The sequence below is a fragment of the Balaenoptera musculus genome, chromosome 17, assembly GCF_009873245.2.
Source record: "Balaenoptera musculus isolate JJ_BM4_2016_0621 chromosome 17, mBalMus1.pri.v3, whole genome shotgun sequence".
In the NCBI taxonomy this organism is placed as follows: Eukaryota; Metazoa; Chordata; class Mammalia; order Artiodactyla; family Balaenopteridae; genus Balaenoptera; species Balaenoptera musculus.
The window spans coordinates 712,881-725,965 of record NC_045801.1 but is presented as its reverse complement, the minus strand read 5'-3'; the positions used below and the strand labels follow the sequence as shown (position 1 = coordinate 725,965).

The 13,085-nt window shown below is 59.3% G+C and overlaps 1 protein-coding gene across 6 annotated transcripts in view; it reads right to left on the bottom strand.

Annotated features, from left to right (window-relative positions):
- PLEC (plectin) overlaps positions 1–12,669 on the bottom strand; it is a 59,418-nt gene extending 46,749 nt beyond the window's left edge. For 3 of the 6 annotated variants that reach the window (XM_036829942.1, XM_036829943.1, XM_036829944.1), the window contains exons 1-2: positions 12,613–12,669; positions 11,128–11,326 (exon numbers count right to left, since the gene is read on the bottom strand). In XM_036829942.1, coding sequence (XP_036685837.1) covers positions 11,128–11,320 — 193 coding nt within the window. In that variant the 5' untranslated portion in view covers positions 11,321–11,326; positions 12,613–12,669. Of the gene's footprint in view, positions 1–9,283; positions 9,434–11,127; positions 11,327–12,612 lie in introns of those variants that run through there. The other 3 variants (XM_036829951.1, XM_036829953.1, XM_036829959.1) reach the window with 1 other exon arrangement.
- Positions 12,670–13,085: the final 416 nt, after the last annotated feature.

Below are 13,085 nucleotides of genomic sequence, written 5' to 3'. Positions count from 1 at the left end.
ATAAGTGATGAACTTGGATCTTTAGCTGAGGAGATTTCAAAGCAAAGTGTGGAGGGTGTGACCTGGTTTTAACCTGTTCCTTACGGTAAAGTGCAGGAGGAAAGACGTAAACTGTGGAAGGAACTGTTAAGCAAAAAAAGAACCAGCACTGGTGATTGGGAAACTCACGGCCTGTTCAGATTGCAGAAGATGCTAATGTGGGGAGACTCACTGTTAGGAGAGAGTGCTCTGGAGAGAAAGACAAGGATGCAACTGGACAATCTTCCTCTGAAGAGATTTGATCTCTGACTCACAGATGCATTCAAACCTCGCATCACAAGCTGGGGATAGAGAGGGTCATCCAGGAAAGCTCTGTTGAGAAGCCTCTAACCTGATGGCATGGATCCCTGTGTCATACATGGGAGACCCACAAGGTGTATGAGAATGTTGTATCAGCAGAAACACTGCCAGCTTGGATGCAAGAGGATAGAGACAGGATGAAAGGAAGGAAAGCTGTTGGAATTCTGGGATACTGCAGGCAGGAAATGGGGTGACAGAGCTACTCAGCTTCAAACATATGCTGCCCGGCAAGAAAAAGGAAAAATGACTCCAAGGGCAGAGCCTTGGGCCCAGAGGGTGGAGCCATGGGCACAGAGGCAGAGGCCGGCAGAGCTGAAGGTGTACAGAGCAAAGCATCAAGCCCCAGAGGAGTATTCTCAGGCCTTCAAACCTATTGAACTTGCCCTGCTGGATTTCAAACTTGCTTGGGACTCCTTTATTCTTTTCTCTTTGTTACCCCTTTATTCTTTTCCCTTTCTCCCTTTGAGAAAGGGGATGTCTGCTCTATGCCTGTCCCACCATTGTATTTTGGAAGTATACAACATGCATTCTAGTTTCACTGGTCCACAAATGGAGAGCAATTTTGCCCCAGGGTGGACCATACCCAGAACCTTACCCATACCTGATTCAGAGAATTTAGATGAGACTGGGCTTTTGAGCTGATGAGATTTTGGACTGAGAGTTGCTGCTGTAAGACTTTTGGGGATGCTGGGCTGGGGCAAATGCACGTTGCATGTGACAGACATGAATTTTAGGAGGCCAGAGGGCAGATTGCAGTGGGCTGAATGGTAGCTCTGAAAATACATGTCTACCTCCAAATCCCTAGAACCCGGGAAAGTTACCTCTTTTGGAAACAGGGTCTTTGTAGTTGTAACTTCGTGAAGAATCTTGAGCTGAGAATCATCCTGGACTGTGAGGAAGGCCCTAAAATGCAGTCAGAAGCGTCCTCACCAGAGACAGAAGAGAAGACGCAGGGGAGAGGCGTGTTGAAGATGGAGGCCTATTCTGCAGTGATGCAGCCGCAAACCAAGGAACCTGACAGCCACGGGAAGCCGGGAGGGGCAGGGCGGAATCTGCCCTGAAGCCTCGGCCCTGCTGACACCTTGATTTTAGACTTCTGGCTCCTAAACTGTGAGAGAATACATTTCTGCTGTTTTAAGCCACCCAGAGTGTGGCAAGTGGGGGCTATTTGTATTCTGAAAACATCCATGAGATCCTGTGGTAATAACAACAGTGAAGCTCAGTCGTGCCCCTTGAGGCTTAACCCTGTGCCTGTTCTATAAGCTTCCCACGTAGCCATTCATTTAATAAGAAAGGAGAAGAAAGGTACATTTCAAAAGTTCAAAATACACACTCACTTGAAAGACAAAAAAAGACCTGAATAAAGACCATAAAAGCCATCCACCCAGCCAGAGACACCTGACGCAGACACCTCTTGCTGCCAACGGCCTCACACCTGCATCCTCCAGTCTTGTGCCCCCAGCTCCCCAACCATGCCTGCCATGGAGGGCCTCCCAAACCCCACTGTCCCAGGCACCCATGCAGCCCCCAGCCCACCTGACCCACCAGCCTGCCTGAGATCTCCCAGACTCCAGGGCGGCCACACCGGACGTCCTTCTAGGGCCTTCCTTTCCTGCAGCACTGGCCCCGGACCTGCCCCTACCTCAGGAACCAGCGTGGGTAGCAGATGTCCCCCCATCCTCTTCTTGACCCCAGGGCAGCAGGAAAGGAAAGGTCCCTGCCAAGAGCTGACCACCCAGCTGGGAAGACCCTTCCGCAGCTAAACCATGACCCGAGCTCCCCCAGAGGAGGATGGGAGGAAGGGACAGGGGAGGAAGCCCTGCAGGCCGTGCCCTGAGTCCTCCAAGTGGGCACCCGCCTCCCATCACCTGAGAAGGGGTTCCTGACTCCCCCTCCACCCAGCCACCATCACCTGGGGCCACCACCAGATGACCCAGCCCATGGCCCCTCTTAGGTCCCTGACCTCACCACCCACAGCCCCTGCAGGCAGCCACAGCACCAGCTCTCCCAGCCCTGCATCTCCCTGTCCAGTGTGGGCCTGCTTCTGGCCACTGCCCTTGGCCCCATGCCGGGCGGGGGCACCTGGCTCCCCACCTGCATCATCGCTCTCCAGCCTCATCGCACCTGTTCCCAAGGTGCCCAGATCCTGCCGCCAACCCCCGCCCCACTGCCGGCTCCCCTCAGGTCTCACTGGGGAAACTGAGGCCAGGAGGCAACATCGCCCACACCTTCCCAGCCCCACACCTTCCCATCGCCGCCTTCCCTCCCCCACGCCTTCCCTCCCCCACACCTTCCCTCCCCCACGCCCCCCTCCCCCACGCCTTCCCCTCCCCCACGCCTTCCCTCCCCCACGCCTTCCCTCCCCCACGCCTTCCCATCCCCCATGCCTTTCCTCCCCCAGGCCTTCCCGTCCCCACACCTTCCCATCCCCCACACCTTCTCAGCCCCACACCTGTAGAAGCCTCTATCCCTTCTGAACCACAGGGCCCTGAGTAGCAAGGGGCTGTCACGTCCACACCCAGCATGTGCGGTTGGGCAAACGAGAGGGGTCACACAGCACTCGGGCCACCCAGGCCCCCGCCAGCCAGTGTTCTGCCCAGGCTGCATTCTGCTGACAGCTCGGCCTCCGTGTCACTGCCCCGTCCTGGATGGCGGCCTCCCTCTCACACACTGCCGGACCCCTCACCGTTTCCACCTCCCTTCTCAATTCCTACACACCCCTTGGCACCCCCAATCTGACCACGCCCCCAAACAGGTCTCCCTAAGGTCCCGATATCCCTTATGACCACGCCAGGCGCTCTAAGGGCAGCCGGCTCCTGGTTCACCGCTCCTTCCCTTTCACTGGGCTGCCCGGACCACCCCCTGGGGAAGGCTCCCCCTCTGCCAGGCTCTTCCCCTCCACCACGAGGGCCCCAAGCACAGTGCCCAGCCTGGTCCCCCCCCCAACTCGAGTCTTCACATGTTGCCCAGCTCAACGATCATCTGTTTATTTGCCTCCACCGCCCCTGCTGCAGAGGCGCCACTCCACACCCTCATCCCCACCCCCCACCCCCCCGCTGCTCCCCACCCCCACCTCCACTCCCACCCTATGGCAGCCCAGTCTGGGGTCTGGGTTTCTGCAGGGGTTCAGCTCGGGGTCCACTTTCCCTCCCATTCACCTGCTCATTTTCAAACCACATAACGAGGTGCAACAGGACACAAACCCTGCCCTCGGGAAGCTGAGTTAGGTGGGAGAGAAGATATTTAAAATCCTCTTTGTTGGGCTTCTCTGGTGGTGCAGTGGTTAAGAATCTGCCTGCCAATGCAGGGAACACGGGTTCGAGCCCTGGTCCGGGAAGATCCCACATGTCGCGCAGCAACTAAGCCCGTGCGCCACAACTACTGAGCCTGCGCTCTAGAGCCCGTGCACCACAACTACTGAGCCCATGTGCCACAACTACTGAAGCCTGCGCGCCTAGAGCCTGCGCTCTGCAACAAGAGAAGCCACCGCAGTGAGAAGCCTGCGCACCACAATGAAGAGTAGTCCCCACTCACCGCAACTAGAGAAAGCCCGCATGCAGCAATGAAGACCCAATGCAGCTATAAATAAATAAATAAATTTATAAAAAAAAAGTAACAAACTGAAAGAAAAATTAGAAACACTGATAACACACAAGGAAGTTAATAGTCATAATAAATAAAGAACTCTTATAATTCAAAACAAAACACCTTACAGAGAAATGAACAATGCTTTTCAATACAAAGAGTGAAAAACTATGAAATGATGATCACTTAGTCAAAGAATGCAAATTAAAACAAATTAGAATTTTCTCATCAATCAATTGGCAAGGGATTGGAACTAGTCTGCCTTGTATCTGCTGGCTCTATGCCAGAGGACAATTTAGAAATACAATCATTTTTAATGATAAGCCCACATGTTCATGTAAAGGAACCAGATAAATAAGCGGAGGTACTTCCATGCAATGGAACACTTAGTACCCATTAAAAAGCATGAGGGTGCCAAGACCATTCAATGGGGAAAGAATAATCTTTTCAACAAATGGTGAAGGAACAACTGGGTATCCTCGTGCAAAAGAATAAAGTTGGGGTAATTATGTGGCAGTCCAGTGGTTAGGACTAAGCACTCTCACTGCTGGGGGTTCCGGGTCCGATCCCTGGTTGGGGAACTAAGATCCAGCAAGCCTCAAGGCACAGTTAAAAAAAAAAAAAAAGAATAAAGTTGGACCCCTACCTCACACCATACTCAAAAATTAATTCAAAATAGATCAAAGACCTAAATGTAAGAGCTAAAACTATAAAACTCTTGGAAGAAAACATCGCCATAAATCTTCATGACTTTGGAATAGGCAATAGTGCTTAGATATGACACCAAAAGCACAAGCAACCAAGAAAAAAATAGGTAAATTGGACTCACCATTAAAATCTTTTGTGTTCCAAAGGACACCATCAAAAAAATAAAAAGACAACCCATAGAATCAGAAAATATTTTTGCAAATCATCTATCTGATAAGGGACTTCTATCTAGAATACATGAAGAACACTTACAACTCAATAATAAAAAGCTAAAAACCCAATTTAAAAATGGACAAAGCCTCTGGATAGACATTTCTGGAAAGAAGATATAGAAATAACCAATATGCAAAAGAAAAGGTGCTCAACATCATTAGTCATTAGGAAATGCAAATCAAAATCAAGAGAGACCACTTCACACCCACTAGGACTAAATGTCTATAATCAAAAAGGCAGATAATAAGTGCTGGTGAGGATGTGAAGAGATTGGAAGCTTCATACACTGCTCATGGGATCACAGAATGGTGTAGCTGCTGTGGAAAGCAATCTGAGAGTTCTTCAAACAGTTAAATATAGAATTATCACATGTTCCAGCAATTCCACTCCTTGGTATATACCCAAGAGAGATGAAAACATACATCCACACAAAAACTGGCACACAAGTGTGCATAGCAGCACACTCATAATAGCCAAAAGGTGGAAACAACACAAATAGCCATCAACCTATCCAGAGATAAACAAAATGTAGTTTATCCATACCATGGAATGTTATTCCATAAGAAGGAATGAAGAACCAGTACACACTGTGACATGGATAAAACATTATGCTACGTGAAAGAAGCCCGACACAAAATTGTATGATTCCATTTATATGAAATATCCAATATAGGCAAATCCATAGAGACCTAAAGTAGATCAGTGTTTGCCAGGGTCTGGGGAATGTAAATGCTCTGAAGTGGATTGTGCTGACCGTTTCACAAGTCTATTAATACACTAAAACCCACTGAATTCTTTCCCTCCCTCCCTCTCTTTCCCTCTCTCCCTCTCTCTCTCTCATATACACACACACACAATGGTCACCCCAGCCAGCGAGACTAGGGGCCCAAGGTGTGACTTTCACCTTTTTTCTTCATATACTTCCACAGTGCTTGTTTGTTTGTTTTTAACACATTTTGCTTTTTTTTTTTTTTTTTTTTAATATTTACTTCTTTATTTGCCTGCACTGGGTCTTAGTTGAGGCATGCGGGGTCTCTAGTTGGGGCATGCGAACTCTTAGCTGCAGCATGTGGGATCTAGTTCCCTGACCAGGGATTGAACCTGGGCCCCCTGCACTGGGAGTGCAGAGTCCTAGCCACTGGACCATCTGGGAAGTCCCAGCACATTTTGCTTTTGACCATAAACACAGACCAAAAGCCCTCTTCAAAGAGCCCCAAATAACTGCCAGCCTCCGATCCTACCAGTTGAGCTCTGGCCACCAAAGATGACACCCAACGCTCTCATCCACTCACCCATGCAAGCACCCTGCAAGTGCTGGCTGAGGGCCTGGGGCTGGTGCCAGGGACACAGACAACCAAGCTCAGAGTCCAGGACGGGAGACGGTGGGACACGTGAGGAGGATGTCAGGCGCAATGGCACCAGGCAGGCCCAGGGCCTGACAGGGAGGTGGGGGAACCCTTCCAGCTGAGCCTTAAAGAAAGCACGTGCCCTGCAGATGCGCTGACACTCCCCAACCCCGCCCGCCTCTCCAGCCCCACCTTCTCTAGACCAACGCAGGCCTTCCAGGTGAGTGCCTCCTGCAGGCTCCCTACCCCAACCCTGCCTGGAGCACCTGCCCCCCCCAAACCCCCACCCCCGCCAACATTCCTCCCCTCTGCCCTCCCCTCTCCACACCCACTGCCCCTCCCTCAAGCCCTCCCCTCCCCACCCCCATCCACACTGACTCTGCTCCCAGCCCTGATGACACAACCTTGAAGTCTCTACACAAGCTGCCCAGACCCTCCGGGCCGGCGCTCCCCACGCCCTGCCCTGTACTTCATGCCCTGTCCGCCTGGACAGGCCTTTGGCCCCGCGCGCAAAGAGCTGCCTCGGAAGCTTGGGGGGCTCCTTCCCCACGCACCCTTCCCCCGCACCCGAATTCTCGCCCCCGCCCCCAGCCCTGCCCGTGCACCGGGACCACAGGCCCCTCCGGGCTCCCCCGGGCGGCCCCGCCTCCGTAACTGTCGCAGGCCAGGCTCTGGAGACCCCCGCCAGCCCACAGGGAGCTCTCCAGCCATAGGCCCAGGTGGCCTCAGCCCCGCAGGAATTTGTCCTGGAGCGAAGGTAGGGAGGACAGGGAGGGGCAAGGGGTTCAGGCAGACAGGAAGTGGAGATTGTTCTGGAAGGAGCAGGGCCCGGTGGGGAGGACTGGGGATTTCCAGAGGGAGAGCTGGGGAGTGACACCTCCACTGCTGTGGGGTGGGGGGACGTAAAGGTGAGGGGCGAAGAAGCTGGATTTTGGAGGCAGACGGGCAAGTGCATCTCACGAGCGAGAGCAGGGCAAAGGTGGGGCTGGGGGCGAGTGCCGGTGCGGGGAAGAAGTCAGGAGACAGAAGCTAGAGCCCTTCGTGGGCCCAGCGGCGGGCCAGGAGTGGGTGTGCAGAGCCGGGCAGGGGTCCCCGAGGGCAGAGCCTGCTAGTGCCTGCTGCGCCCCCCCCCAGCCCCCAGCAGGCACCCGACGGCGGCGGGATCGGGGGCTTCGCCCTGCTCCCTCACCAGGGGCGGCCTCCTCTCCGGGGCAGCACGGGCCAGGGCCTCAGGCCTCCAGTAGGCCCAAGGGGCTCACAGGATCAGGCCGCGGCCCATAGCCTGACTGCTTCTGCTCCTCTGGGCCACCCCTGGGCCTTGGCACTGGCCCCAGCCCAGCCACAGGCACAGCCCCGCCCCCCCATTCCCTTGCCTCAAGCCAGGAGGGGAGGTGACTCGGGGTGCCCCAGAAGCCTCCCCTCCCCTCGGCCCCGCTCGGCAGTCCCCGGCACCTACGCTCCCACTTCGCCACTCTCAGCCACCCTCGGGCCAGTGCCACACGCTAGGGGGGCTTCACCGTGGCGGTGGCCGGTCCACTTTGGGCACGTGCCCCAGCACCTGCAGGCAGGAACCAGGCGAGCCCGAGAGGGGGCACGGGCCACGGCAGCCCTGTGTGCCCTCACAGCAGCCCTGGAAGCCCGCAGGGTCCTGTGAGGACTCACTCCTGAGAGGTGGGCTGGTCTCCCGGGAGCAGAGAGACACCGCTCCTCAGGCCGGGATGCTTCAGCTTGATGCCCTGACAGCCCCTGGAACCACACACGGCCCTGCGACGTGATCTGACCGAGGAAGATGCTGGAACAAAGCACTAGTTATTCTGTGTAGGTGTCCCCACTTTCACTAGAGTGGCCAGTTCATAAACAGTTCCGTGCTGGGGTTTGCCAGGAGAGCTGTGGCCCAGTGGGCAGCTGCTTCCTTGCCCTGGACCTGTCCAGATGGACCCTCCCAGGCCAGGCCAGCCCTCCAGAGACATACCCTCCCTCCCTGCAGGTGCGGCGGTCAGGCTCAGGAGCCCACTGTCACGAGTGTCTCTACCGGGCCCCAGCGAACTGGTCACAGAGGCAATGGATCGGCGACCACAGTGCTGACAAGGAGAAGCTGACAAGGAGAAGCACACAGCACATCCACCCGCCCGGGACCCACGAAAGCTGTGAGTGGAGGACTGCCTGGCGGAGGCGAGCCCTGGGCCCCGTGAAACCTCCCCTGCTTGCCTGGGCGAGGTCAGTGGATGCACAGCAGCTGCCCAGGCTCCAGGCAAGGTCCCAGCAGGACCTCTCTCCCTGACCTGCCCTTGGGGGCAGAGCCAGCCGAACCAGCCATGTGGAGCTGGGACCTGCTCTGGGTCAGCTCTGCCCAGGGCCCCACCTCGACCCTCTCTAAGCCTCTGCGGGCCAGGAGCCAGGGCTGTGTCCACGCCTGCTCAGAGCCCAGCGCCCCAGGCAGCTGGGCTGTGGGCAGCTGACAGCAGTAAGGCCTGGGCAGGTCCAGAGGCCCCAGGGGGTGTGGAGCAGGGCCAGGGGGGTCTGCCAAAGCCACAGAGTGGCTCCTCTAAAGAGGAGGAGGGGGCTGCCCTGACTTCCCCAGCCCACAGCTGCTCCCCAGGGGACAGTAAAGGGGCGTAACAGGAGTCCCTGCCAAGGCGGGTGGCGGCCTAGGTGCTCACCCACTGGGGGAGGTGAGGAAAGGCAGAAACTATGCGACCCACTGCCAGGCAGTGGCACCCGCACCCCTGGGGGAAGCACCTAGCTGAGAGGCAGGGGACAGCTCTGCCTTGACCCACGTGTCTGCTGTGCACAGACTCCGGACACAGGACATTGGCCAGGGCGGGGCGGCCCACCCCACCCACCCACCCGCGCCACACGATGCCCTATTAAGGACATGACTATGGGGCTCCGCCGAGCGCGCTGCCTCTTCCTCGGGCGCCGGCGGCCGCGCGGGTCGAGCGAGGCTGGCGGCGGCGGCGGGCGGGGCTGGGCTGGGCTCCGATCGGGACGACTACCGCGGACGAGGTGTCAGAGGCCGGACTGTCCGGCCGGAGGACCTGTCAGGGCCGGCCAGACGGCAGGCAGCCCGCAGGGAGGCGGGGGCGCCGTACCTTTGTACTTCTCCCGCACCTCCTCGTAGGCCTGGATGAAGTCCTGCTCGTCGGGCGGCGGACCGGGCGGCAGCAGGGCGGCCATGCCAGCGGCAGGCGCGGGACACGGCGGGGCGCTGCGGCGCAGAGCGGGCCTCCTGCCCCCGGCGGCCACTCGGTCCCTGCGGCCGCGCGCGCCTCTTAAAGGGGCCGCCCCCGCCCCGCCCCGCACCCAGGATGCCCCACGGGCGGGCGGGGCCCGGGGGAGAGGCGGCAGCGCGCCCGGGCGCCTCCCGGCGTCGGCTCGGCAGCCGCAGCGGAGCGGGCTGGCAGGCTCCGAGTCTGCGTCCCGCGCCCGTCCCGGCGGGCGCACACCCGCTCCCCGCCCCAGTCGCCAGCCCGCCGACAGCCCGAGTTCTCCGCGCCCGGCCCTGCAGGGGCCCCCTCCCTCCCCAGCCGCGAGCTCTCCGCCACCCTGCCAGACCCAGCGACCTCACCTGGCCGCCCCCCCCACCCGACTTCTGCTCCAACCGCCGCTACCTAGGATCCTTCTATTGCCACCTGGGAGGTAGAGTGGGTATCTTCAATATGAAACCCTTACACACAAAAACTTAACTACGAATAAAAAGACTGAAATTTACAGAAGAAAAAATGATTGGTTAAAAAAAGACAAATTCTTTGCCACCCATCAGATTGGCAATCCCCCATCTCCCAGTGTTGAGAAATGCCCTCTCCAGAATGCCCCCGGCAATGTTCCTCTAACTGGAAATGCCGCAAACCCTGTGGCCAGAAGCCCCACTTCCAGCGCTCAGGGCCAAGAGGGTCACCAGGCACGCACACTAAGAGCGCCCCCAGGGGCTGATAGTGAAGAGGGTCCAGGGCTGCGGGAGGACATTCAGGGTTCACTTTCACGTGAGTGGAAAAGAGCCTCGTCCTTTAACATCCGGATGTGACATGTGAAAAGGACTGGCGGTCCCGTGCCATGTCCACACTGGCCCCCGGGGGTGGGGCAGACGGTGAGGTTTCCCTTCACGCTGTCCTGCTCCCCTGCGTCCCCACAAGCTCTTGCTTGTGCTTCCACCCACAAAGTTCCTCGCTGCCCACGCCACCATCCTCGCCCAGCACTGGGCTTCCAGGCCTCTTCCCACGCACCTCGGTCCACCCTCCCGGTCTCCTGCAGGGCCAGCCCGTCCCCCAGACCCTCATCATCATTCTGTCCTAGCCGACGGGACAGGGTCAGTAGTCCACAGGCTGATCCAGAGACCCTCAGCTGGCTCCTCCCTTCCCAGCACGCCCTGCCCAATAGCCTCAAGCCCTAGGTCACCTACTTCCCAAAGGGAGGAGCCATCGTCCAGCTGCCAGCCCAACACTGTCAGGGGCCTCGCACTGGGCCTTCCCCATCCTCCCGCAAGAATGGCAGCTACTAGAGGGCACGGCCAGACTCTGGCTCAGGGAGGGGCTGGGGCTCTCGCCAAACAGGTGGCCCCTCCTTTCCTGCTCCTATATGCTTCTACCCACCCCACCCCCATGGTGGCAGCCAAGACCAGGGGCCTCGAAGGCGGCTTTGCCCCAGGATCCCAAGAAAGTGTCATCATCACATCTGGGCACTGGACCCTTGTCCTGAGACCAATGATGGTGCCACCTCAGCAAGCTCAACCTCAGGCCTCATGCAGCTGACTGGGTGGAGCCAGCAGGTGGCGCTGTGCTGTATGCAATCACCTGGGACAGGAGAGGCCCCCTCTGACCCGCAGATCACCCTCAGGTCTCTCATCCCAGTCCTATACCTGTACAGAGCACACAGCACGTGCTCAGTCAACAAGCAAATGTTTATGAATTTGACAGACGAAGCTCTTCAGCATCGTTACCTGCAATGCGGATGACTGCCCGCTCGGCAGGGTCCAAGACACTCCCATTCCCCCCAGGGCCACCTCCGCTTAGCCGGCTCCGCTGTGTTTTCTCCAGGTTCCAGGGCAGTGTGTCCCCAGGGCTGGGCGATCCGCTGCCTCCGTTGGAGCCATCCGCAACCACTGCCCGAACCTCGTGGTCCTCGCCCGACATGGCCTCCTGGAGAGGGAGGGGGATGTCACACCACCGTGTATGGGGGGGATACTGCATACTGACCCACCACATTCTTAACCTAAACGTGGACCCCACCCCATCCACTCTGTCATCTGGACACGGACACCCACACCACTCCTATGTCCCGCTTCATCTACATACTGAACCCCGAACTTCTCAACCCAGACACGGACAACCCTTTGCAGCCATCCACAGCTGGCCTCACCCCCTCCAGCTCATTCCTCCAATACCCACACGGTGACCCCCCCACACCAAGACATTGACCTCACTCCCTCCAGTCTATCACTGGGACACTGATACCCCCCACCCCCCAACATTCACTGCCACTCCCTTCTCTTAGTCACCCAAACACTGACCCCTCCACGCTGTCACCCAGGGGTTCACCCAATCAGAGGACACTGATGCCCCCCTCCACCCCGTCACTCGGACACTGGCCTCCGATCCCTCCATCCCAAACCTGGACTCCATCTCCTCTACTCCTCGAGTCAGCAAGCAAGCCAGGCCATGAGGAACCACTAGCTGCTGCCCCTCCCCTCAGCGGCCTTCAGGGAAGGACCCAGACCCCGCACCTCGCACACTGGCTCTACCTCCAAGCTGTCTGAGCCAATAGCGCTCCCCGTCGCCTTACCCCACCCCAGCCCCAGCGCAGTCCCACCTCGGTCTCCGCAGTGAAGGCCTATAAATAGCCGGAGCCGCATCAGCGTGGGCCGCGGGAGCTCTGCTGCGGCAAGGCTGGGTGGCAGCCTGGGCTGCCCCTCCAGCGGCCCACCCTGCGCGGCACGCACACCGCACCGCGGAGCTGCCGAAGGGCACCCACACCCGCGCGTGCACGCCCCTCAGCTCCCGGGCCCCACAAGCGCTGGCGTGCAGGAGGTGAATGGGGCTCTGTCCCGGCGGGGCCGGGCTGGCGCAGGGGCACAATGTGGGCTCTGTGCCTCCGCCCCTAGGCTAAGGGCTGGGGAGGAGACGGCGGGCACCGAGCTGGGGGCCACCCTGCCCCGCCCCCTACAGCCCGTCCGCAGGGCACCTCCGCTCCAGCCCCCCGCCCGGCGCCCCGCCGCCAGCCGCACCACCCCAGCCTCCTTTCCTGCCCACACCCCGGGCACCGCCCGTCCAGTTCCGCAGTCTCCGCGCGCGGAGGTGGCGTCCTCCCGAGGGAGGATGGGCCGCGACGCAGCCTCTGGTTCCGCGATGCCTGCGGAGGGAGAGCCCCTACCCCACCCCGCGGCTCCCACCCGCCGCGCGCCTCTCTGTCCCGGCCCCGGTCTTACGTGCCCGGTGGCTCAGCTCCGCTGGGCTCGGCCAGTGCGGCCGGACGGCTGGTGCCGGGAGAGCTGCGCAGGCTGCGCGGGCGGGGCGAGTCCGGAGCTCCGCCCCGGCCGCGAACCGAGCGCCGCCCGTGCGGCCCCTGCGCTCGAGTGCGCGCGGGGCAAGAGCGCGAGCGCGAGCGCGGCTTCTCCCGGGTACCGTTCCCCGCGCGCACCCCCACCGCCCGGCACGGCCCCGTCCCCGCGCGGAGGGCGGGCCGGTCGGCAAGGAGACGTCGTTAGGGGAGCGGAGCGTGCGTGACACTAAGGCGACGCGGGGTCGCTCGGGTGCGGGCCGGGTCTGGCCTCGACCGGCTGCCCAGGGCTGCCCCAAAGCACCAACGGACTCTGCGCCCCGGCCCCCGCCCCTAGCCACCCCCCAAACAGGTCGGACCCGAAGCTCCAGCAGGTCCCCCCGCCTGGTTTCACGTACACAT